This window comes from Suricata suricatta, chromosome 6, assembly GCF_006229205.1.
Source record: "Suricata suricatta isolate VVHF042 chromosome 6, meerkat_22Aug2017_6uvM2_HiC, whole genome shotgun sequence".
NCBI classification, from domain to species: domain Eukaryota; kingdom Metazoa; phylum Chordata; class Mammalia; order Carnivora; family Herpestidae; genus Suricata; species Suricata suricatta.
The window spans coordinates 97,714,353-97,738,759 of record NC_043705.1 but is presented as its reverse complement, the minus strand read 5'-3'; the positions used below and the strand labels follow the sequence as shown (position 1 = coordinate 97,738,759).

General features: G+C 38.1%; 1 protein-coding gene across 2 annotated transcripts in view; it reads right to left on the bottom strand.

The window, feature by feature from the left end:
• The window catches only part of GABRB2 (gamma-aminobutyric acid type A receptor beta2 subunit), a 238,096-nt gene extending 220,227 nt beyond the window's left edge, over nucleotides 1-17,869 (bottom strand). For both annotated transcript variants that reach the window (XM_029942911.1, XM_029942910.1), the window contains exons 1-4: nucleotides 17,473-17,869; nucleotides 16,196-16,428; nucleotides 15,943-16,034; nucleotides 14,876-14,943 (exon numbers count right to left, since the gene is read on the bottom strand). In XM_029942911.1, the coding sequence (XP_029798771.1) occupies nucleotides 14,876-14,943; nucleotides 15,943-16,034; nucleotides 16,196-16,272 (237 nt within the window). In that variant the 5' untranslated portion in view covers nucleotides 16,273-16,428; nucleotides 17,473-17,869. The remainder of the gene's footprint in view (nucleotides 1-14,875; nucleotides 14,944-15,942; nucleotides 16,035-16,195; nucleotides 16,429-17,472) is intronic.
• Nucleotides 17,870-24,407: the final 6,538 nt, after the last annotated feature.

The window sequence follows — 24,407 nt, the reverse complement described above, 5'->3', positions numbered from 1 at the left end:
TGTTTTTACTCTATATTATATATACATATCTATATTAATGAGACAAATGGCAGAGTAAAAACATAGACCTAAGGACAGATGAAATTTTCTATATGATAAAGATAAGATTTCAAATTATAGGGAAACAACAGATTATTTCATTAAATTTTACTGCGACAACTATATACCATTTATCTACCTATTTATCAAATATGACAACACATGATTGTCTTATATAGATTCATTCATGATACTAAAAATCCCCCAAACAATAAAAATGTCTATCAAAACAGGATTGATTTAATAAAATCAATGAAATTCTATGCAACAGATAGTATTTTGTAGAAAAATTTTAGATGTCATCAAAAGATGTTCACAAAATATTGAGTGAAAATCACAAAATATGATGTCTGATACTATCTGATAATATTTCATGTATGCTCTAAGAAGTCTAGAGGTTTAGTGATTATTTTGCTAACAGTATTTATATGTGGGTGGTTACAGTAAATAGCATCTTCTCTTTTAATTATAGCTTACACTATTACTAATTTGTATATAATGTACAGAAATAAGTAATAAAAACTTTCAAGATAAAAACAGAAAATATTTTTTAAATGGAAGAATACCAAGAAAATTACATAACAGATAAATTTACCCATTTTACAAAACAAATGTAACAAAAAGCTTGAAGTTATCTTATATCTTTCATTTAATTTCCTTAATTTTCAAACATAGAAACTCTAAACAAGAATTTTGTACAAGGTTTTATCATTAGTGACAAATTCAGGACAAATCCAGAACATCCCAGGCCCTGCTTTTGATATGAATACTGACTTTTTCACAATAATTATAGAAATAATCTCTAAAACATGCAATAGCATACTTTTAGCCCAAGGACTGCTTGCTTTCAAAAGAAATACAGAACTTAAAAATTATATGTGGGTGTATATATATTATTAGATATATAAAATATACATACCCTAATCTTATCCTCAATTTTAATCAACCCAATTGTATATTTGATAAAGTAGAAAAAAGAAATTAGAAACATTTTGCTTAAGCAGCACATTTTCCCAACCTTGAAGAACACAACTGTATTCAAACTGAAGTCTTTTAGATTGACCTTGAAATACATCACAATTATTATTTCACACAAATGCTAATCATAATTTTACTGAATATTTTGAGATGCTCTGATACTAAGATAGGTACCACCTCATTAAAATAACAAGTAAGATATCAAGGGGTGATATTTTCTTGGTTCTGAAAGTCATAAAACTTAATCAAGATCTAATTTCGTTCTTAATTCTCAAGATTACCATACCCTTTTTTGCAAAGCAGATTTTTGTTTTAAGCAAGAATTGAATTCATTTCCCAGTGATGAAAGAGGATTTATAATAGCCAAGAAAAAAGTAAATCATAATCTTCAATTTATCCACAAACTCTAATAATGCTGACATAGTGATAATTACTAATTTAATTGATCTCTCAATGAATTAGACTGCCTACTTCCTTATGTTCTATTTATCTTAGTTTTGCAGGTTTACCAAAAGTCATCTGGGAATCTGGAATGTGGCCTGTTAACAATCATCCTGAGGGATTATGATGGAGGCAGGTCCATTCAATTTTTTTTCAAGTTCCTGTTTCTTTTGCTTCAGAAAAAAACATGTAATAAATAGAATAGGGAACAAATCAGGCTCAAATTCCAGTTCCAGCACTTTCTAGCTATAACATCAGAAGGGTTGTATTATCTTGGTTCTGACAGGTTCTAACTCACAAAAATCTAACCCACTAATATCAGAAGGGTTGTATTATCTTGGTTCTAAACCTACAGTTTATCCATCTGTAAAATATGGTAATACTTCTTATTTCATAGAGTTTTTGAGAATAAAGTTGAAAACATTTAAAAATTAAGGTTTCTCAAAAAATGGTGGTGAGTTTTAGTAGTGCCATTAATCAAAATAAAATCTATGCCAGTTGTATGTCAAAGACATACAGCAATTTTTCAAATTCTGGTTTCATTTGACCTTTTTAAATTAAAATATTATTAACTATCAAATGCTTAAAAGTACAGAAAGAATCCACATGCACCTTGATATTGTTGATTCCATATCATGTAATTCAAAAAGACAGTCCCTGATTATATACACATCTTGCATGGTAAATCTTTGTCGCATACTTTACATATATAAATATTCATTTATACTAAACAGGAGCCAACAAATATGTAAGAAAGGCTTTCTGCTATTTCTGGACTATTGAAAACACATTACACACTCTTCAAGAACAGAAATACATATGTCAATCCCTCTTTGCCTCTCTCACTCTGGGTCTTTGTATCTTTGTCCCTCTCTCTTTAAAACTCAAGACATAGCAGTATTTGATTTAATCAGGATTTGTCCTGCCATGATTGCACTAGGTATTAAAACAACAATAAAATGAGGAACCCAGAGCTCCAGGTTTCTGGTTATTTTTTTAATAGAACATAAAAAATTTAAGAGGTATTTTGTCCAAATCTGGGAATTTTGAAATCAGGATACATCTATAGCACTGCCACTTTGACTAAAGTATCCTAAGTAAGGAATGTTCTATTAAACAACAAATTCCACCTAAGTGGTAGGGATGGTGGTCAGAGTTAGTTTGGTAAATTAATAAAATAAAGCCATTTTAAAATGTGGCTCACAAAGCTGGTTCATTAAACAGGTAGGGAGAGTTTTCTGGTCTGTAAGAAATGCGTAATTAAGATATGAACAAAAGAGTTGATCTTTCTGAATAACCAGAGAATAATAATATATTTGTCAGAAAATATTACTCTGTAGTGTTAAAAAGCAATTGGCAAAATGCTTTTACTCAGATTTCTTATAGAACAGAACTTAGCCTCCAACAAGTCTAAAATAAAGCATCCAAAAAAATCCGAAGGAAATGAAGAAACTATGTTTTTCATATGCTCTGTAATTTTACATATCTTTCACCTGTAAATTTGGCAAGTACTTAAAATATTATGACTTTCAGAATAACAAAGGTATCATACTCTAATGAATGCAGTTAGAAAAATGGTTTGTCATACTGACATGCTAATGTGATTCAAGTAAACACTTAAAAGTATTCTTCCAGTACATAAGCCAGATGCAAATTTACGTAGCCTAGTAGATCAGCCCCACCAGTGTCAAAAGAAAGTGTTGGCTTAACAGTGCTTGAAAGAGGAAAGGTTTACACAACTGATGGACATGGATGGGAGAATGTTTCAAGAGATCTTCAGTCTATTAACTCAAACACTCATTTGGAAAAAGAAATAGAAATATATATTTACAAAATAAGTCTTGAAGCTCCTTTGTAGGTCAAAGACAGCAAACAGAAAGAGTACTTAAATTTCAATTTTTGGAGCACATTATCTGCAACAATGTTAAGTACACAGAATGGTGATTAGATTTTACAACCCAATAGTGGGTACCTACTCACTTATATTTAAAGCTGTTGACAACTCTGCTTATTTTATGATATTCCTTAAAACGACCTATAAATCATTCTTTAGAGATAATGTTAAAAATATTTCTCGAGACATCTACAGTTGATGAAATGTCAACAACCTCACAAAACAGGACAACTTTTAAATGATCTTTGCATGATTGTTTAAGAGCTACCTGTATGATTATACAGTCCCTTGTAAAATCCATTTAAATGGTAGTCCTAAGAAGCAGAAGATTCAATAATTACTTTAAAACAAATGTTCCCTCTTGGAAGAGAGGAACAGCACATTCTCTAAAATATTACTAGCTCTATGTTGATGCTTTAGAATTTGGAAGGTAGGAATAAATGGGACTGTTTCTACAGGGAAAAAAATCACCTTTAAATTATATTACAAGTGATACTATCTGATATTTCCCCTTAGCAGAATAATGAAAAGTAAAACAGCCTTTAATTTCCATTATTCTTCACTGTATCCCTATTTTCATAGAAAATGCAAAACCGTAAACCAGTGTCAACATGAGCTTGAGGTGAAAATATAGCTTTATATATATTTTATAAAATCCTCTTTTTTTAAGTTTATTTACTCATTTTGAAAGATGGGGCGGGGGGAGGGGCAGAGAGAGAGGAAGAAAGAGAATCCCAAGGAAGCTCCATGTTGTCAGCATAGAGCCCAATGCGATGCTTGATCCCACAACCATGAGATCATGATCTGAGCCCAAATCAAGACTCAACCAACTGAGCCACCCAGGCATCCCTCAAATCCTCTTTAAACTTCTAATTCGAGTATGTTTGATGGTGAACATTATATATTAGTGTAGAGCTAAATAAATACATATGTATTAAATTCTCATGATGCAACAATCATTTCCATATAAAACAAAAACTTAAATATTTGAGTAAAAAGTGGCTTTTAAAAATTGCCTATTTTATATAATAAACTGTATGTAAAAGTCTGTAAATAAACATTTTATAAAAATGTTTTTGATGCAATGGTCTTGCACCAATTAGGCACTGAATTATTGATCTTTAGAGGAGCAATCTCAAGATGTTTAATCATTGAGGCCTAAAGTTTAAGCATATACTTCAAGAATTATAATTAGACACCTATAAATAATTAACAGGGAAGCTATTCAGTGCCATTGTCCCTACATGTAAATGTGTAATGCTACTATGTGTAAATGCATAATGCTACTATTACTATTACTACGGGATGCTACCAGTCACATAGCTACCTTTCTAAACAAGGATAGCCAAATCATATTACCCTGAAATATACATTAAAATATCAGTATTCCTGATATTTTACAGACATCTTAAAACTAAATAATCAATGCAGCTACTATTAATTTTTTCATAGTATCAAACACTACGTGCTACGTGCTGATCCCTCCCCCATTTCACAACCATTGTTCAACTTTTGTTCTTTTTAAGTGTAGAAATGTGATCATTTTCATCATGTGTGTCAATAAAATTAGTGTGGAAGTTCCAAAGGGCATTTTATAAAAAGTAGAAATCAGACCTGGAAAATGTTTTCAATATTCTCATACTTCCTTTAGTAAGTGTTCCCTGCCCTTCATTTTGTTCTTTGTGAAGATGCTTAAGGCTCTCTCATCATGTCAGAGAGTCCACACAAGAAAGCCCAAGGTCTCTTCTGCATAGCCATCAAGATCCTATGCAGTTAAGCTTCACTCTATCTATTCATATCCCGCATGTGCACCTTGCCATTCTGATCCACTTACATTAGCTGTGAAATCTAGAAAATTATATAAACTATCCAGTTCTTAAGTTTCTGCATTTCTAAAAGAAGATGATAATACTATTATCTAGTACTTTGGATATTTGTGAGCATTAAGTAAGATAATCATATACATGCTAAATTTATATTTTTAAAATATTACTCTTGCTAATATGCAATACCTTTCTTCATGCTGTCTATAACTTACTACCCTTTCCTAAAGGACTGTTCTTATTTTCCATCTATTCAAACTGCACTGATTCTATTTGTTCACTTTAACTATCTTTGCCATGAAGTCTCCTTCTGAAATCCCACTCACTCTGACCACGTAGATCTTTATTGTTGTAAAAACCCATATTATAATTAGAGGCCAGTCAGTTGTTGTCAAATCCCTTTATTAGTAACTATATTAGCTTCCAACTTCACCATAAAAATCCATGTTCCTCAAACAGTGCCTTTCAGATTGTACCCGTGTCAGTCATGTAGAAAATTTTTACACGTGAAGACTCCTGAACGCCATCCTAGACTGAAGTGTCAGACTCTGAATACAGGCCTTAAAAATATGAATATTCACACTAGACTCAGGGATTCTACTGCACAGAAAAATCTGACAATCACTGTCAAACTTGATTCCCATTTTTTTTTTTTATTCTTCTACCTGAGAGACATACCACTTTCCTCTCCCACCATCTGAAACACTCTTTTCTCCATCAACCCTCATCTCCCTCTTCAGGCAATAATATTAATCTTTCTTAACTCTAGAAAGTAACTTAGCCCCATTTCATATCCTTCCACAATCCAGTTTAACTGGTAAAGTGCTGCTTAAGTTAGCACTTGATAAGCACTTCATGGTAGCTTGATGTACTTCAGTCCTTCAACTACCCCTTCAACAAATTCTCCCAATCCATGTTTGCTGAGCATCTACTAATTGTCAGGCATCGTGCTGGGCACTGTCCATGCATTTGTACAACTCAAAATCTCTGATCTTCCTCTATGATTTACTCTTGTATCACTTTTCTAAGATACATGTAGATTCACCTTTAAAACTTCATTAATTGTTGCTATTGTGTGTGGAGAGAAGTTATTTTAACTTCAATTGCCAAACAATTACTTCTAAGTTAAGACCTCTTGGCAAGTAAGTGGGCAGTAGGTGCCAAATTATAGTACAAAGAAAATAAGACTTGGCAATAAAAATGCCGATAGAATGTCAACAAAATGAGCACCAGCGAGAGCCAATGGGCTAAAGACATTCCTAAATTTTTGCATTTAAATGGGGACAGGATAATATAAAGCTACATCTCTTTTTATATATACATATAAATATATATAATATATATGTACCCATATAGCAAATGAAGTGCATATATCTTGTGCTTTAAAACTCATAACCATCCTACTTCTTATTCCTCTTTTAACTGTTTCTAAGTATTTTTGTTATCTGAAAAGTGTAAATTGATTTTGGAAAAACTGAGTAATATCAGAATAGAAACCAAGTAAAGAGTGGTTGTATATATATGAGTCAACTTGAAATATCATTTTTTAAAATTTCTATTTATATGCTATTAAAATCCAGTTCTTTATTTTGTATAAGATTTGTATATTATTGTTAATGGTGTATAGGTAAAAGTAAACATGGGGGAACCTGGGTGGCTCAGTCAGTTAAGCATCCAACTTTAGCTAAGGTCATGATCTCATGGTTCATGGGTTTGAGCCCCATGTCAGGGGGCTCAGAGCCTGAAACCTGCTTCAGATTCTGTGTCTCCCTTCTTGTGTGTTTGCAATATCGAGGAAAAATACACACTAGTTTACATTGGTGGTAGTAGAGATGTGCATTTTTATAAAGCATACATCTGTAAAAATATGGATGTGTATAAGTGGAAATACAGACTATAAAATTATCTCCACAAAATAAATGCAACTTATAAAATATGAATAAACAAATAGACAAGAACTAGGAGGGAATACAGACCAATTAAAAAGTTTTAATAAAATAATAGAGATATGGATAATTTTTCATTTTTAATGTTTGTTGGTCTTTTCAAATTGGTTTTGTCACAATGTACCACCAAACGTAAATAAAAATCAAGCACAAAATCAATGAGAAAATCTCAGTGACAAATCTCTTTTCTTTAATTGGTTAGAGACAAAACCACAACACCAGTCTTTACACCAGTGGCTCTCAACTGGGGACAATTCCCTTGCCTCACATGGCACATGTAACAGTTTCTAGAGACGCTTTTAATTTTCCCAACACCAGGAGTACTTCTGGCAGCTAGTGGCGCAGAGGCAATGAATGCCGTGAAATCTCTTACAATGCACATGACCTGCCCCTCACAACAAAAATGTATCTGGCCCAAAGCGACAACAATGTTGAAGGTAAGAAACCTTGTTATAGAATGATCTTAAGAGAAATCAGTGCCCTTCCCCAAAGTAAACATACATACATACCCCTCCTGCATCATTAGGAAAAAAATTTTGATATACATTCCTTAAAAATTCCCACAACAATTTAATTACTTGGAGGAGCACACTGTAGCACACATGATGCACTAAAATATGAAACTTGACATACTTTCTTAGCCTGCTTTCTCTTGCAGAGGAAGCCCATAAACACATCTTTAAGTCATGCCATACTTAAGCAAGAGCATTGTTCGGGGTACCCACAAGGTAACAGCAAAAAATTTGCCCTAAGTGTTAATCAAGAAAAAATAGACTCATAAACTGTCAATATCAGGTGCCATAGATGTTTTAAAATAGGTAAGTCTTCTAGAGATGTAATCTTTATAATGAGTTGCACTTATACTATGTGGGATGGAAGAAGGAAAGATCTGGGAGAAAAGAAAAATTCAACCACCTTGAGGAGAATTATCTGCAGGAGCAATTAATCAGAAGTCAGAAAAATGTGTTCTCAATGGAAAAAACTTCAATTGAAAATGAGGTATGAGATCTTTATAATAAAAAAGGGGGGAAGGCTATGGCCTTTTCACATAACCACAGAGTTTATGATTCAGAAACATGAGCCGCCAGTATTTCCTGGCAATTATTGGCCTTAACGATTATCTGACAGATTCTTCTGGAGCAAGAGAAAATTATTAGACAAACAGCACCCATTCATAATGAAAGAAATTACAACACATAGAATTTGGATCCTATGTAAATCTTCTTTATTGCATGGTTTAAATTATGTTCAATAGATGTAATCTAACATATAAGTTTTTCAAAGATGGGTACCATTTCTTTTTTTTTTTAACTTTTTTTTAAATGTTTTATTTATTTTTGATACAGAGAGAGACAGAGCATGAGAGGGGGAGGGGCAGAGAGAGAAGGAGACACAGAACTGGAAGCAGGCTCCAGGCTCTGAGCTGGCTGTCAGCACAGAGCCCGACGCGGGGCTCGAACCCACGAACGTGAGATCTGACCTGAGCCGAAGCCGGAGGCTTAACCAACTGAGCCACCCAGGCGCCCCCATTTCTTATATTTAACATACACTGAATAAACTACCTACTTGAAATCACTTTAATAAAATTAAGATTTTTTTAAGGTGGAGAGAGTGAAGAGTATCATCTCATGATTAGGTTCTCTGATCAATCCACTCTAAAACATACACACACAACAAAACAGGGTTCTCAAGGAATCAAAATTATTTTTTTTAATGAGGCCTTGCTACAACTTAAAACTGCAGCATGGTTAAGATTAAGGGATGTGAGGTCAGTCATTTGCTAGCTGTGTGACCTTGAACAAGTCACTTAACCTCTCTTGGCCTCAGGTTCCTCTTTGTAAATAGGTTGATGAAGCCATCTCACTGTTTTTATAAGAAGACTGGAAGAGATAATGCAAATCTACAGGATACTTATAGGAGTTAAGAACTCAATAAGCACTAGTTATACTTATTTTATTCTATTTGTGTTATGGTGGACAGTGAAAAATGTTGGCTAATGTACGAGGCAGGGGTACAAGGGTAAAAAGGAGGAGAAGAAAAGGAAGGAGAGAACATGATAGCTTGCTAACAGTTGAGTAGGAGAGCTTCTAAACATAATTTACTTAGGCTTAAGCCTGCCTGTGGTTGAAAAATGTTCATATATACTTCACCATGCTTCATTCTTCTTGGCTATTCTTCTGTGTGTCACAGGTAACCTCACTTACTTACCCTTTCCCCACAGGGGCCAACTTTAACCTCCTCTAGTCTCAGTAGAAAATGTTTCCCATGTCAGAGAGAATTATAGAGGACTCCAATCAAGTAAGCCTTTAGCTTCTTCTCCTGCCACCCCACCCATCTCCTGCATTCTATCTGCAGCCTGTTCCCTTCTACAGGAAACTTCTCCAAATTACATTCACTCCTTTTAGCAATTTCTCTCTCCCCATTTCACTTTAGATCCAAACTTCTCAGAAGTATATTTTCCATTACTAAAGCTCCTTTATATTTACCAGTGAGCTCTTATTACTACCATACTTGGTAAATAAATCTCATAACTTATTTCAGTTGATCATTATGGCATGTGACACAACTGATCACTTCCTTCTTTTTTAAACTCTATTGTACCTCCACTTCCTAAACACTGTTCTCTGCAGGTTTTCTTCCTAACTCTCTTATAGTTGCTTCGCTACTTGTTAATCTTTGTGGACTCCTTTTCAGGATTCCTCCATTTGTTGTGCTCAACAGCTCTCCATTTGTAGCTGTCTTTTCACTTTTCCTTTTTAATTTTATCCATTCATACTGTTACAAGTACTACTTGTAGGCTGACAATGTCCAAATTCATTCCTCTAGTCATGACCTCTGATGTAGCTCTAAATCTGTATTTCCCAATTCCCATTGGGAAATCATGTGTGTAGAAAAGTCAACATATTCCAAACTGAGCTCACCATGTGCCCATATAGCTAATCCTTCACTCCACCTCCAACTTGGATGCCTCTTTTGTGTTCCCCGTATTAATAAATACTACCATCAGATATTTGGGATTCACCAGGTCCTTTTGCTTCTACTTTGTAAATGAGCTTGTTTTATAACTTCTATTTTACATCCATGCACCAATTCATCGATTTTTCCTGGATTTTTGCAATGAGTTTTCATCCTATCTCCCAACTCAAGTCTTGCTTAACTCTTCATACTTCAGAAGCACCTTTCTGAAGTGTGAATCTGTTCATGAAATTCTCCTATTCACATCCTTTCATGGATCCCCCAGCCTTTGGAACAAAATTTAACTCTTCAAGCTGCAGAAATGGTCTCTATAATCTGATCACCACCAGTTCTTATCACCTCCTTACTCCCACTCCCAGTTCCAGCCATTTAAAGTTACTTACAAATTCTTAACCCCATTTATCTTTCTGTGTCTTCTTCTTCTATGTGCCACTGTTCTACTCGGAACATGTATCCACAGCCCACTAATTTTTAGAAATTTCTTCACCTAGTAATTTCTATGTAATATCTCAGTATTCTGTATTCCCAAAATATCCTCTGTATTTCCTCTTTCAAAGCACTTATAATCCTTTATTGTGATTTTTTCTATGTTAATCAATGAATGCTCTTGAATTTGAGGACTATGATTCTATACTCTGTTCCTCCACATATATGGCACAATGTCTAGTGAATAATAACAAATTTCTGCTATGAAAACAAATAGTTCACCCAATATTTGTGGCATTCACCCAGAGTCTATGATCCAACCAATCACCGTGTATAGAGCAAAACCACATGGAGATATAACTCTGTCTACATGTAGTTTATAAACATGATTAGGAGAACAGAATGAATATGTAACATACATAGCATTTTAAACGGCAAATAACAAAGGAATGGTGAAACCAACAAGTGACAAAGAAACTCATACGAGATACGGACCACTAGGTACTCAGTTGACTGCTCATAAAAAAACTTTAAAGAAAAGATAAGGCTAATGCTAAGCACAAGTAAGAGTCTACTGAGGAATTAAGAACAGTGAACACATGTATATTAAGTCTTATGAGGTCAGGAGACAAATCAATCTTGTTCAATACTCTGTCTCTGAGGCCTAACAATATGGCTGGATCATAGTAGTTGCTAAATAAGCATTTGTGTTGAATTGAATTTTAAACTGTGCATCTGGTGATGCAAGAAAACATCTGTTTTTTTAAAAAGAAGGCAGCACTTTTCTTCATTCGCCATTCCATAAAAAGGTAATTTGTGTGTGTGTTTACTAGAACTCTTTCCTCAAAAGTGAAATATTGCTTCACTCTTTGGTTGGCAAATGTGTTGTTTCAAGATGGAGAAGAATCTACTTTAAATGAAGAGAGAGCTATTTCAGTCCATAATTCTCAGAGCCAATTTTGGATCTTAAAATGCACTTTTCATCAAAGAACCTTAACAAAAAGATTCCTGCCAATGTAACCAAGACATCTAAAAATATTTCATTCTAGAGCCAAGCTTTCTGCTCAGGAGCATTCTAATTGAAATCACATTCTTCCAAAGATCTAGCATTGGGCCAACAGTCACCTGTGTAAACTACCGTCCTCACCTTCCTAAGAACTCACAAACGCATGACATTTAGGAATTCTGCATTTTCCTTACATTTATGCTAGATTTCCAAGTTTTCCTGGAACTTCTTTGTACTCAACAGAGCTATTAAATAAACAAAACCAGAAACACATATAACTTTGAGTTGGAAGTCAAATTAATATGTCCCCTCTCTATTCAAACATAAAAAAATAAAAAAACTGAAACCTGGTATAGTACCTTTAGGGCAGTAACTGGAGTAGACAAGGATTCTCCTGAATGATGGCCTTTTATTCAGTCTTCTACATAAGCTGTGTTCATGGAACATCAATACCTTCACATAAATATTTTATGGTAATCACCTGAGATAGGTATAACGGGACTATTCTTCCCCTTTAACAGGTGAGGAAATTGAGGCCCAACTATCTGTGAATTCCCTCAGGATGACCACGCAACAGAAGCAGAACTCGTATTCAAGATTCCTGATTTGGTTCAGATTTTTCTATCATTGTCATTTACCAGGAACATCACACTGATATGGGTCTTTTCCTTCAGTACAAATGAGTCCGTGACAGTCTAAACGGTCTGGTGCCTACCATCCTTCAAAGGAAGATTTGCCGTAGTAAAAGAAAGTTAACAATTACCAGAGGTTGCAGGTAACAAAAAATAATGAGGCAAAAACATGTATGTTAATCAACTTTGAGGTTTCATTTAAATAATCAACCATTCTTTCAGAACTAAAAATAATCAAGAGATACTAACATTTTTAGACCTATATACAAGGGATAATATGCCACATTTTCTTACTTTATTTACACACCCGTGATGAAATTTCCCATCTGTTGCTTCAAATCAAATAAGCATTCTTAAAAATAACATATATCACAAAATTTTTCTTTGAAGGATTAATTTAAAGTCACTATGATTGTTAGCTGAAAGTGTTAATTTTTCAAAAGTGAAAATGTGGACAAGTCCACGTGTGGTAGCAGTAGGCTAAGAAAGGAATCTGGCATGGAATTTTTAACACTTCGTTCTAATCATTACTGCTGCAGTACTGGCCTATTTACAACCTGACATTTGTTTCTGCACTTTCAACACCCCATGATTTTTCAGCAACAGTAAATAGCTTTAAGAGATGTCACCCCGCCTTAGCTGGGTGTATATTTTGACTAGCAGGTCTCGGCATTGTGTCCAGCTCAGATAACTTTCCAAAATACTACATGCAGGTAAAAGGTGAACAAAATTTAAAGTACCCACGCACACACACACACACACACACAAAACCCACTACCCTAAACAATTGAGGGATATAGTATATCTAAGTTCTTAGCTGACCTGTCACAGCAATTTATAATATCATTTCATTGTCTGTTTAGAATCTATTTCCTAATTTTTCACAGAATAGCATTTTTGTAATGTTCCAAAGAGAAGGGATGTAAAAATAAAATAACACAAATAAATCGAAAGGCAAAAGAAAGTAGTCTAATTTAACCACATGCAGGATGTACAGAACCACACATGATTTCTATATCACTTTCTAGAAGTTTCAAGTTTCTAGAAACACAATTTAGTTTCAAGTCGTTGGGACTTAGGAAGTATCCACATTAGAACATTTTTTAAGTTTTATGGTAAAACTCAAAATTTAAACTAATGAAAGATCTCCATAATCCCACAAAAGTGAATATTTGTGTATCTGAGAAATTAGTTTCCCAAGGAAGATATATTCTCACACAGGGGATTTTCATAACTTGTGGGAAATCTGTGGTTCCAAATTATTCAATACTGTCTCAGTCTATGTTTATATTCTATATGAAAAAAAAAACTTCCCATGAATTAGAATATAAGAAGATGCATGGCATTGACACTTTGTGGAGCCCTTATGGTAACAGCTGAATATTCCCTGGAGTAGTTGTGTTTTATAATGTCATAATACTTCATGACTATCACCTGTCTTTGGACAGTGTATAGTATAGGGATAAGGTTAGTTATTTGAGCTTGCTCTCCATTTAAATTCTGGGAATATAAAAATTAGCACAATGTTAAGAGCATATCAACTACTGTTGCTCTCTTGAGTTAATTAATAAATGTCCTAACTTTCAAGTCCTGATGGCTGGCTGGCTGAGAAGTCTTCTAAATAAAACTTTACATGCTACACCCTTTTCTTTATTAGTGTATTTCATTTCTAGGAAGAACCATGTCACAATGCACTCTTCTGAAATGTATGGTGTGTTTTCAAGATTGAAAGTAACATTTCCATCCTACATTCAAATGTGACCTTTCCAGAGAGACTTTTCCAAAGGAGAAAACTTTAACAACATGAAGTAGAAAAGTCAAGAGAGAAAGAAGCAGCCCAAGTAATCAGGGGTATCTAGGACACTTGTCATCGTTTTGTCTGTCGGCACTGCCCCCACATAGGCAGCAGGGGGCGCTCCTGCATGAAACAAACCCCCCACAAGTGTCCCTAGTTGGAAACACAGAAGCTTTTTCCCTTAGCATTTGCCCCAAGTCCAAGGAGGTAGCCACTAAGGAGTGCTGCTGTCTATAAACTGTACAAGCTTAGGACATGCAGTGACTAACATTGCAGAAGTGACTAGAATAGGGCACATGGGTCTGAGCTTGTCTTTAGAAAACAAGATGGTCAATTATTGTTATTTATTTTGTGGGGAGGAGACATTTAAAGAGCAGGTGAACAACTGTAGGGGCAGGGTACTGCCATCAGCTTGTAAAGAGGCCATCTCTAAAAGCAACAAGTGGACATCTGTATCCCAGGGTCATTTATTCAGCCTCTTTGAAGCCTCTTTGCTACAGTTTAGTTTGTAAGGTTATATTCCTTGTGAAATACCATCAAAACCCCTCTCTCTTTTCCTGACCCCATTCCAAACTCCGAAAATCACTTGATGCACCTGGTTTCCCATTAAACCTTAGGAAACGTGGCTTCTGCATGGGACCTTGTGCATGTGGTTTGTTTTGCACATGAATTATAATCCATTTTACTTGCTCTGTACCAATTCTAAAGTATCTAAACCAGGCTGGAAAAAATCATTAAGGACTAAAAGCAAGGTCTCTGAAACCTCAAAGGCAGTAGGTTCCAAAGCAAAATTCCTAGCCCTTATCCCCATTTCATATGCTTACTCATGCATATGCCACCCCTATGGATTGACCCCTTCCTACTTCCTGTCCCCAAATGAAGGTCTCTCTGAGGCAGAACTATAAACCTTAGTACTCACCATATTGACTTCGGAAACCATATCGATGCTAGCAATGTCAATGTTCATTCCCACAGCCACAGGGGGACCTGCAAACCAAGATGGCCAGCCACGTGATTTCTCAGAACTCCATTCATTTTCAGCAAGAGTTTTCCCTGGGTATGGGGTATTCGGCTCCAGATCCCTCCCCCGCTGCTCACCCTCATAGTCTCCACTTCTCTTCTCCTTTATAAAAAGAGGGTCAGGCACTCCTCTAGGAAGTGCTCTATGGAACATGCACACACGTGCCTTTGTGGAAGAGATTCCAATTCTGTCTGCATATGTAGATGTCTCAGTATGAAAATACACACAACTCACAAAGCACAGGAATAAGTCTAGCCCGAGGGAATTTTATATATTGCACTAAATCCCCCTCCTCCTCATTCTTTCCCACCACCTTTCAGTGAGCAGGTTTAACTCTTTGAGCTTCAGAAGAGTCTAAAGCAAAATTAAAAGAGCATAACAGTGTATCTAAGGCTACAACAAGAGGTTTTTCGCCCTTCTCCCACCTACCTCCCCACCTACTTCTAGGGCTCCCAAACCCCCTCCTTCCCACCGCCCCAAGCAGTAGGGCTCCCAGGACTGGATAATATCCAGACACCAGCCACTTTAATCCATGCCAGAACTCTTCCAAAGTAGGCGGGCACTGGGGATTAATGCCACTTTTTAACCAATTGCCTGCACATTTTGTTCTCAAAATGTTCACGATGGCCTCCAGTAAGCCAGGATCTCTGGGTACACAATTAACTTAAGAGGCTTGTATCTCAATGAAGAAAAGACGGGGAAGCAAAAGATTTCAGCAGCGAAGCTAAAGAACAGAAGTCACCTATACACTCTAAGAGGGTCTCACTGAAACACCATCTAAGTGCTGGATACTAACAAATAGGCTTAAGTTTGGATCACTTTCTCAATACGGTAACACAGAGGCACATTCGATATACCACATGCAGCCAACAATGAGGGAGAGGGAAGGCACAGCGCACACAAAGCTCAAAAGACAGCTTAGGGTATAGCTAGACTGCTTCTTATTTCCAAGGCAACCCCATTACCTCCAAAATCTGGTCTCAGACGAATGTCATAGCCTTTCAGGAGTCTATCCACTGTCTCTTTAACCAGCGACATATTACTAGGGTCATTGACACTAAAAAAAGAAAAGAAAAGACAAGAAACGGGCATCATTAAGGCAGCAGGCACAGCGTCTTCAGCATCTATCTGATCCTCACTACAGATTCCTGCTCGCAGAGGTATGCAGGCAGAGCCCTTCAAAGTGAAATGAAAAAGAGAAATGCTGGCCACACTTACCTCTGCGCACAGACAGCGGCGATTATTAAGGGGAATGACCAAATCCCAAAGTAGCCCTTTTTCCGGACTCTCCACATCCCTTTAGTTTTTGATGGGATTGAGGGTTTCACTGAAGAGAGGAGATCCAACTTAGTCTGCCCAGTGCAGTAATTCTAATGTGAGGCGCATGCGCACGGTGTACCAAAACATCAAAGGGGCAGCGGCGGCTGCCTGGGACCAAGCAGATTTTCTTGCTAAGAAAAAAAAAAATTAAAGGGGAAAAAGGAAAAACATATATGTGTACAACATATACATATTTGAATATCGCCCCACGGAGGGCCCAGAGTAAAATCTTTGTTTTCCTTCCGTTAAGACAAAAACATCTAGAGCGTCTCGCAAGTTTTGGTAGTTGCAGGAGGCAGTTTTGCACTTGACGGGTTGTGGGGTTTTGGGGCGTGTATGTATGTTTCCTCTTAAATATGCAAAACCAGATTAGGAATTTAATAGATAGCAGATGTGGAGTGCTAGTGGAAGATGGGTGCCTGGGAGCCCACTTCTGGTCTCAGCAAGCCTATGAGTAGAGGAGTTTGAACTTTATTTCCTGGAGAATAGCATCCCCTGCGTGGGGCGAGATTTGTGCTGGAGGTGGGGGATGTGCGGCGGGGGATGGGGGGAGGGACGGTGGGTGCTGTAGTCGAAGGAGGAGGGAGGAAAGAAACCAATGGGAGAAGTGCTGAGCAATCCATTGGATTTGGGGCGGGGGGGGGTGGTAGAGAATAAGAAATGGAAAAATTAAAAAGAAAAAAAAAGAAAAAGGAAAGAAGAATAAAATGATGCCTGGTCTCTTCTAGGAGTCAAGGAGCAAGCTTTTCTTCACTACTCACGAGCGGTTTCTTTCGCCTCCTCCTCACCCTTTGCCCCCTATTCCCAGAGAAGAAAACCTCGGGGTCCCGGTTTCTTGCCGTGTGACGTGCCTGACCCGCTAGTCCGGATTATTTATAGAAGGAGCAGGCGGGGGGGCGAGGGGAGCAGAAAGGCAACGCTGTCTCTCCAGGTTTCGGTCTGATTCTGCATTGGGAAATTATTAGTGGGGAGGGTGGGGTTTGGATGAGGGGGTGATGGGACACGGGGGCGTGTGGAACGCTCGTGGCTAGCGCCGGAGCCTGGGTGCCGGGGACACGGTGCCGGAAGGGCAGGTGGCCCCGGGGCGGGACCCCCACCCGACGCCCCCTCGGAGCACGCGCACAGGCGCGCGCACGTGCAGGCACTCTCCCCACCCGCCGCACGCCCCTCCTTACCTCGCCGGCCTCAGCTCGCCGCCCACTCCCGCCGCGAGCGGAGCGGGAGCCCCCGGCCCCTCTGTCCCAGGCGGAGAGGGCGCGTGGCGGCCAGGGACACCTGGCTATCCCGGAAATGTGTTTGCCTCGGGACTCGAAACGCCAGGTCACTCCCTAGAAGGTAGCAAAATGAGGAAGGGGCCGAGGAGCGCCAGGGAGCCCGGCGTTCTCCCGCTGTCTCCGCACCGCTCGTCCTCGCTTCCCTTCCCAGGGCGGGGGGAGACTCTCGCACCCCGAGGCTGCCTCTTCCGTCCCGCCCGAGGCTTTGCCGGACTCCTCACGGCCGCCGGGACCCGGAGGAGGCAGCGGGCGTGCTCGGCGGTCGGAGAGGGAAGGAGATACTCAATTCAGGGCAGAACTGTTTCCTCAGCTAGAGAGGGACGTGCCGCAGGCGCGGGGAGCTGCCGTTAGGCTGGGGTGTCTGGGCCGCGTTAAGGAGCCCGAACCCGAGGCTGGGACGAACGCCTCCCCGCTACTCCCCGAGTGGTCTTGGAACGCGGGAGGCGGGGGAGGGAGGCAGGGCAGGTGCTCCGGCTGCCCCTCCCCCCACTCCTCGGTGAAAAACTGGAACAGCCAGAGCGCAAACCTACATTCTCGGACCCAGAGCAGTTTTCGCTTCTCACCCTTGCTACTGACCATTGCTATCTATTAACTGAGCGCCTACTACTTGTCAGGAGTGCTTTGTTAATGCTCACAACAATCTTAGGATTTAGCCCTCACCTCAGTTTCCCCTTATCGATTGTGAAACGGACACACTGAAGCGAAGCCACTTGCCCAAGGTCACCTAGGAGGCTAGAGGTGGAACCAGAATTGGATCCAAAGCCAGCGTCCCTAACCAGTGGACTAGACAGCCTTGGTTCCACGTCCGAGACCTTGCCGGCTGCCGGCTCTCGGCCGCGGCGCAGCACCTCCGGCCCGCGGAGCTCTGGCGGCTGCGGGAGTAGCCGGCGCGCGCTCGCCCGGCGGAGTCGGAGCAAAGGAGGGGCGCCCGCCGCCCGCCGCCGACGCAGTGGTCTGGCGGCCCTCGGCCGGCTCCCGGGCCTCCTCGAGGTCCAGGTCCGAGCCAAGTTCGTGACCCATTTACCTCTTGACAACCTCCCTCCTCCCCCGCGTAGGTCAGAAGGTCATCCTGGGGCGGCTGGGGGACTGACTCCGAGGGGAGGGTGGAGGCGGGAGGGCTTCGAGGCGGGAATCCGAAAGCTCCCCTAGGAGGGAAGGTGAGCGGGAAGAGCTCAGTGCCTTCCCGGGAGGAAGGGAGTTTCCGAATTAGGCACAGGTGAAAAACAGCGCCGTAAACGAGAGATGAGAGAGAGAGAGATGAAATCTGTAATTCTTCCATCTGTAATTACTCAGGTTGAGAATTACAAGAACCAAAATATAGACCCATGATAGAGCAAAATTGTCACTTTTCCTCTATTTCTTTTTACACATATATACAATGGGACTCTTTTACACAAACGAAAGTCCTGAAAGAAAATAAACTTTAAATTACTAGCATTACGTCCAGCGGATTCCTAAAGCAGTTTGAACCCCCCATAGTTACTTGGGGGTTCTGGCGAAACCCTAGCAATCTTTTCTTTTTCTTGAAAACACCCTAAAACAGGATTGTCCTTCGACTCTTAGTTATCCATATTGCACTTTCTGCATTGCCAGCCTCTCCTGCTTAGACTCACTTCAGTTTGGGTGGAGAAAAAAAAATTCACTGAAAAGAACAGCACCACAAACACTGTCACCCAGCTCAGCGAACAATTAAACAAGTACTTATTGAAGGTTCCTCTTATACAGAAAATTAAGGGAGTGGAGGGCAAAGTGTTAAAAGCAACTTTTATATCAGCAAGTAAAACAATAGCACAATGCAAACTGAGAGTTTCAAAGGACCTGGAGGCAGAAGCTTGGTTTTCAATCCCAGTTTGAATACTCAGTATCTTTGTGACCTGGACAGGTCAGTTAGCCTCTCTAAGCCATCGTTTACTCTTATGTAAAACTGAGAATGACACATGCACCTTCGCCATTTGATTTTAGAATCACGTAAATATATGTGGAGCATTTGGCATGAAATTAACAAAGATGAACAATTTTTAATGAGTAAAGCATAATGAGTGGACAGGATAACAAGTTTTAATAGCATTAATCTATAATGTCTAAGTAGACCTCAATTTATTGCAATTATCATAAACTGGCTTGAGAGGAGAGGAACAGACATTTCAAGGGAATTAAGATTAAGAATGCAATGTATAGAAAGCAATCAAAAGGAGAAAAAAGGATATTTTCTCTATGTGGTAGCATCTCAAGAATATCTCTTACCAATAGACGTTACTAACATAATGAGTTATTCCTACTAGCTCTAAAACTTGAGATCACTTATACCTGAAATGGGTCTTTATTGTACAGCAGAATCAGCACAAGGACTTCTCTCTGGAAGACTGATGACACTGCCTAGGAATATGAAAATTGGAACAATAATCTGCTGGAATCTAGAGATGTATCAGTTGCTAGACAGCGTCCTCTGTGATCCCAGATGCACAATGAGAAGGCAAAAATGTAAGTTCTATTAACAGATAGTGATTTAAAATAATCTCTGGATATGAAGCCTATAAATGCCAGAGAAAAGCAGTCCTCAATCATCTGCCCTTAATCTTTACTATGATAATCATTCATTTATTCAGTAAATAGGTACTGGGAACCTACTCTCTGTGAAACATTATTTGACAAGCCCTGGGAATGACATGTGGAAAGGCAGACTTGGTTCTTATCCTCTTGCAGTTTGCACTCCCGTGTGGGTATAGCCATCATAGAAGTAATAGCTGGTGTAGCAAGAAGTGTAAAGTGGGAAAGATGGGATATTATGGAATCCATAATTGCTGCAAATAAATCAGTTTGAGGATTTGAATACAACTTGCTGGGTAAATCAATGTTTCATTTGAGATTTGAAAGCTGGGTTAGCCTGATAAAGAGTTGGGGGAAGGATATTCCAGGAAGAAGACATGGTATGTGCAACTATTTTAGACCAAGAGAGGATAATGTAGATGAAGAATGAAGGAAGGGTAAGAGTGGCCCCAAGAGTGATGCAGTTGGAGAACTGGGCAGTGGCTATTTGGGACCACTGATCTGTTGAGGTAAAGGAATGACAAGATGAGTTTTAGTGACATTGGAGGAAGATGATAGTGGCTGTAGTGAGATCTGTTTGTGCAGGAATCCAGAGGAGAATTGATGTTCACCTGAATTAGGACAGTGACAGTAAAGATGTAGAGAAGTGGCCTGAGTTATGCAATAGAATTGATGGCACTTTGTGACAGATGGAAACTGGAGAATGAATGAGAAGTATCCAAACACAAGCCATACGTTTCTGGTTTGAGCAGCTCAATAATAGTGGTAGAAGAAAGTTGCTGGAGATAATACACTCAGTTGGGTCATGATAAGTTTAAGGCACCTGCCAGCCATCCACACTGTATGTTCTGATATATGCACCTGAAGCTCAAACGTGAGGGGTGAGGTGGGACCAATACAAAATGTCCATGTTTTATCCTAACACTTACACTGCCCTTTTCTGCTTTGTATTGTCTATTTAAAACATATTACTATCGTATTATATTTTCACATTTTATTTTCTTACTGCAGGAAATAAAAGTTTACACACACACACACACACACACATACATTTTTATCTGATTTACTCATGGCTATATTCCAGTACCTAGTGCTTATAGTAGACACTTAATACTTATGTTTTAATGAATGGGTATATATTTGAAGATCCTGATAAATAACTTAAATTATAGGAGCATATAAGGCTTTTCTCAGGAGGATCTAGAAGACAATCTTCTGATAAAGGTCAGTTATAGCCATCAGAAGAGTCAACCAAATTAGGACTAGCTGAAAAGGTAAGAGGAGGATACTATGGTGATAAAAGTCAAGGAAAGAGAATATTCTGATAAAGAAGGACTATTTAGCTGTATTAAATTCTTAAAATGTATGTTAATTTTGGAATAGACATTATGTGATTACGATATAAAATACACAATGTAATTGACTCTTTCCCTCTGCTGCCCTGATTCCCTCCCTAGAAACTAACACAATTCCATTGGGAGGGGGTAATGTAGAGTTCTATATCATAGCTTTTTATCTGATGAAGAACAAATATGGAATATGCCCGCAGGTGCCAGGTCAGTTACACTGGTGGTGAAGCATCAGCAAGGATTATTTGTAGGAAGATTTCATGGAACGTGGGGTTACCTATTTTGCCAAATCATTTAAGTACTTTTTATAAGTATACTTCTTATAAGATAATATTTAGAATTTTCAGTAATACTGAAGAATAGGGAGAAAGTCAGAAACACTATGTAGGAAGAAAATATACATTTATTACTTTCAGTACATACAGTAGTACAAACCTACCAATTACTAAGAAAGTGTTATCAAGTATATGGCTTCCTGAACCTACTGTAATGCATAAATAAAAACAACTTTTAAGTAACCTCTCCATGTATCTTACATATCAATGCACCTTTATTTATTTGTATATGCTAAAGGATCCTAGAGTAATTTAAATTTTATCAAAAATTTTTTCTCTTTTCCTAGTCAAAAATACCCTTTACTTATTTGTCTGGAAAACCTTGCTTTCACAGACACTGGAAAATAAAAAATTTCTCTAAATTACTATAAATTGCAAATTATGGGCTTATGTCTTAATGATGTTTTATCACAGAGAATTAGAAGTGTGAATTCTATGTTCACTGAGTCCTGGCTGTTTCTCCTTCAGCAGCTTAAGACTTAACATTAAGCTTGAATTTCTGTAAAATTCTTGGCCATAGTAAGCCTGATGACATAAAAACCAATTTAAACTATTTAGCTGAAAATTAACATATAACAATAATAATAATACTATTAATGTGTCACATACTGTTTCAAATTTTCTGCACATAATATTATTTAAGCCTTATAATATGCCAATGAAAGGTTATTATTATAATCTTTTCATATATGAAGAAAATAAGCAGAAATTAAGTGACTTTATGATTATACCATTTATAAAGAAATACTGCAGGACTCAGGCCTTTACTGATAACTATTAACTTTATAAATAAAACTTCAGTAAATTTGTCTACTTTACAGTCAATTCTCAGCATGTCTCATCTAGTGAAATAATATAACAGAAATAAAAATCTTAGCCCAAAGGATCTCTGCATCTAACAGAGATTTGGGAACAATCAAATGACCAACAGGAAATGTTGAGGGCTTCGGTTACTATATTCTTTTGGAAGGTCCATTCACCTTTGAGCAGCACCTCAAATTAATCGATCTTCAAGAGCTCAGAAAAAGTGTGCCTTAAAGTACAAATTGAAATTACTGATGCTCCAAATGGAGGTAAAATTGTTAGATGAGGAAATTGCCTAAGCTCTGACTCCACGGGGATACTAATTATATTCACAGTCTCAGCAGTAACAAAACACCACATCCCTTATCTTTTTACCAACCACTTCTCCAAAACTGAAGGAGGAGGAGAGGTGTGCCTCATCAATACAAGTGAAGGAGCAAAACTGATGTGTGAGCAGTAACATTGCAGATCCCAATTTTCAAAATTTCTCTCAGGTAGGTTGGCTACTTAGGGATGACTTTTTAGGGACGGCCAAAGATAGGTAATCCACTATGAAAAATGATGTTTTCCAGGATGTATGTCAGACCACCCTGAGGCCTCTCCTGATGCTCCTCTCCCAGGACTATTGATCCACTAGATGCCTGAATTAGAGAACCTACAGTTTATAAGCCTTTAGAGGGCCTATAAAAAAGGCTGGAATCTTGAAAAAAAATGTACATATTATCCCCAAATTAGAAAAGCAAACTAAATGCTGAAAATAATGTTTAATTAAATGCTGAAATTAATGTTTAATTAAATGTTTATAAAACATAATATTTTGTCTGTAATTATCAAACTTAAATTTCATATGGGAAATGTATATTTTAATATGCTTTATTTTATATGTCACGGGGCCTCTAAAGTTAGAGTACTTGGACATATGAAGGTTGTGAAAAGCTCCAGCCATCACCAGCTTCAAGGAAAGTTAATCTCCCTACTTCAATCTAAACCAATTGTAGAGTCCTGACCTTTTTTTACTTTAAATTCTCTTCAGAAACATCTCCATTTGCTCACTCTATTTTATTTTAATATTCTCCATGCTCAATATATTCACCTAAGTTGTATGAGAGACTCATTAATTGATAAATTATAATTCCAATTATTATTCATGGCTGATACTTATTGAGTGCTTGTTAATAGCTTGCTTATTCTGTGATGAACATCAGCAATTACTCATGTAACCCTGTGAAGTGTATTGTTCAGTGTTCTAGGGGTTGAAAGGGACAGAAACCAAATTCAAACTAGCTACGGTAAATGGATATTAGGTCATGTCAAGGGTGTTCAGCTCTGAGTGCAGGTAAATTGAGAAGGCTGAAAGTTCTGTTTTATGAAAGTTGGCTTCCAACAATAATCATTGACTGCCTTAGTTTAGCAACACTGAGAAGATTAGCAATTTAGTAACACCACCCAAACTACATGATAGGACATTCTGTGGGGGTTTGGATCCCAGTCTATCATCAACCAGTCATTTGCTCTCATCAGTAGGCCTGCACTCACCCTGGATCTTGAAGCTGGGATAAACCAAGCCATGTGGACTGTGAATGGTTAAGGAATAATGACCCAAAGTAAGATTATTAATGTTCTGTTACCAGAAAGAGGGGGGGGCTGGATGCTGAACAGATAAAGTCACAGATGTCTACTAAAGGTGGAATAGGTATAATTAGTAACCATATGCTTTAGATGCAGAAATTATGACATGGGGACTTGAATATGGCTAGAAAAAGAATCCTGATTCACTATATCTGTCTTCCATGAATGTCCC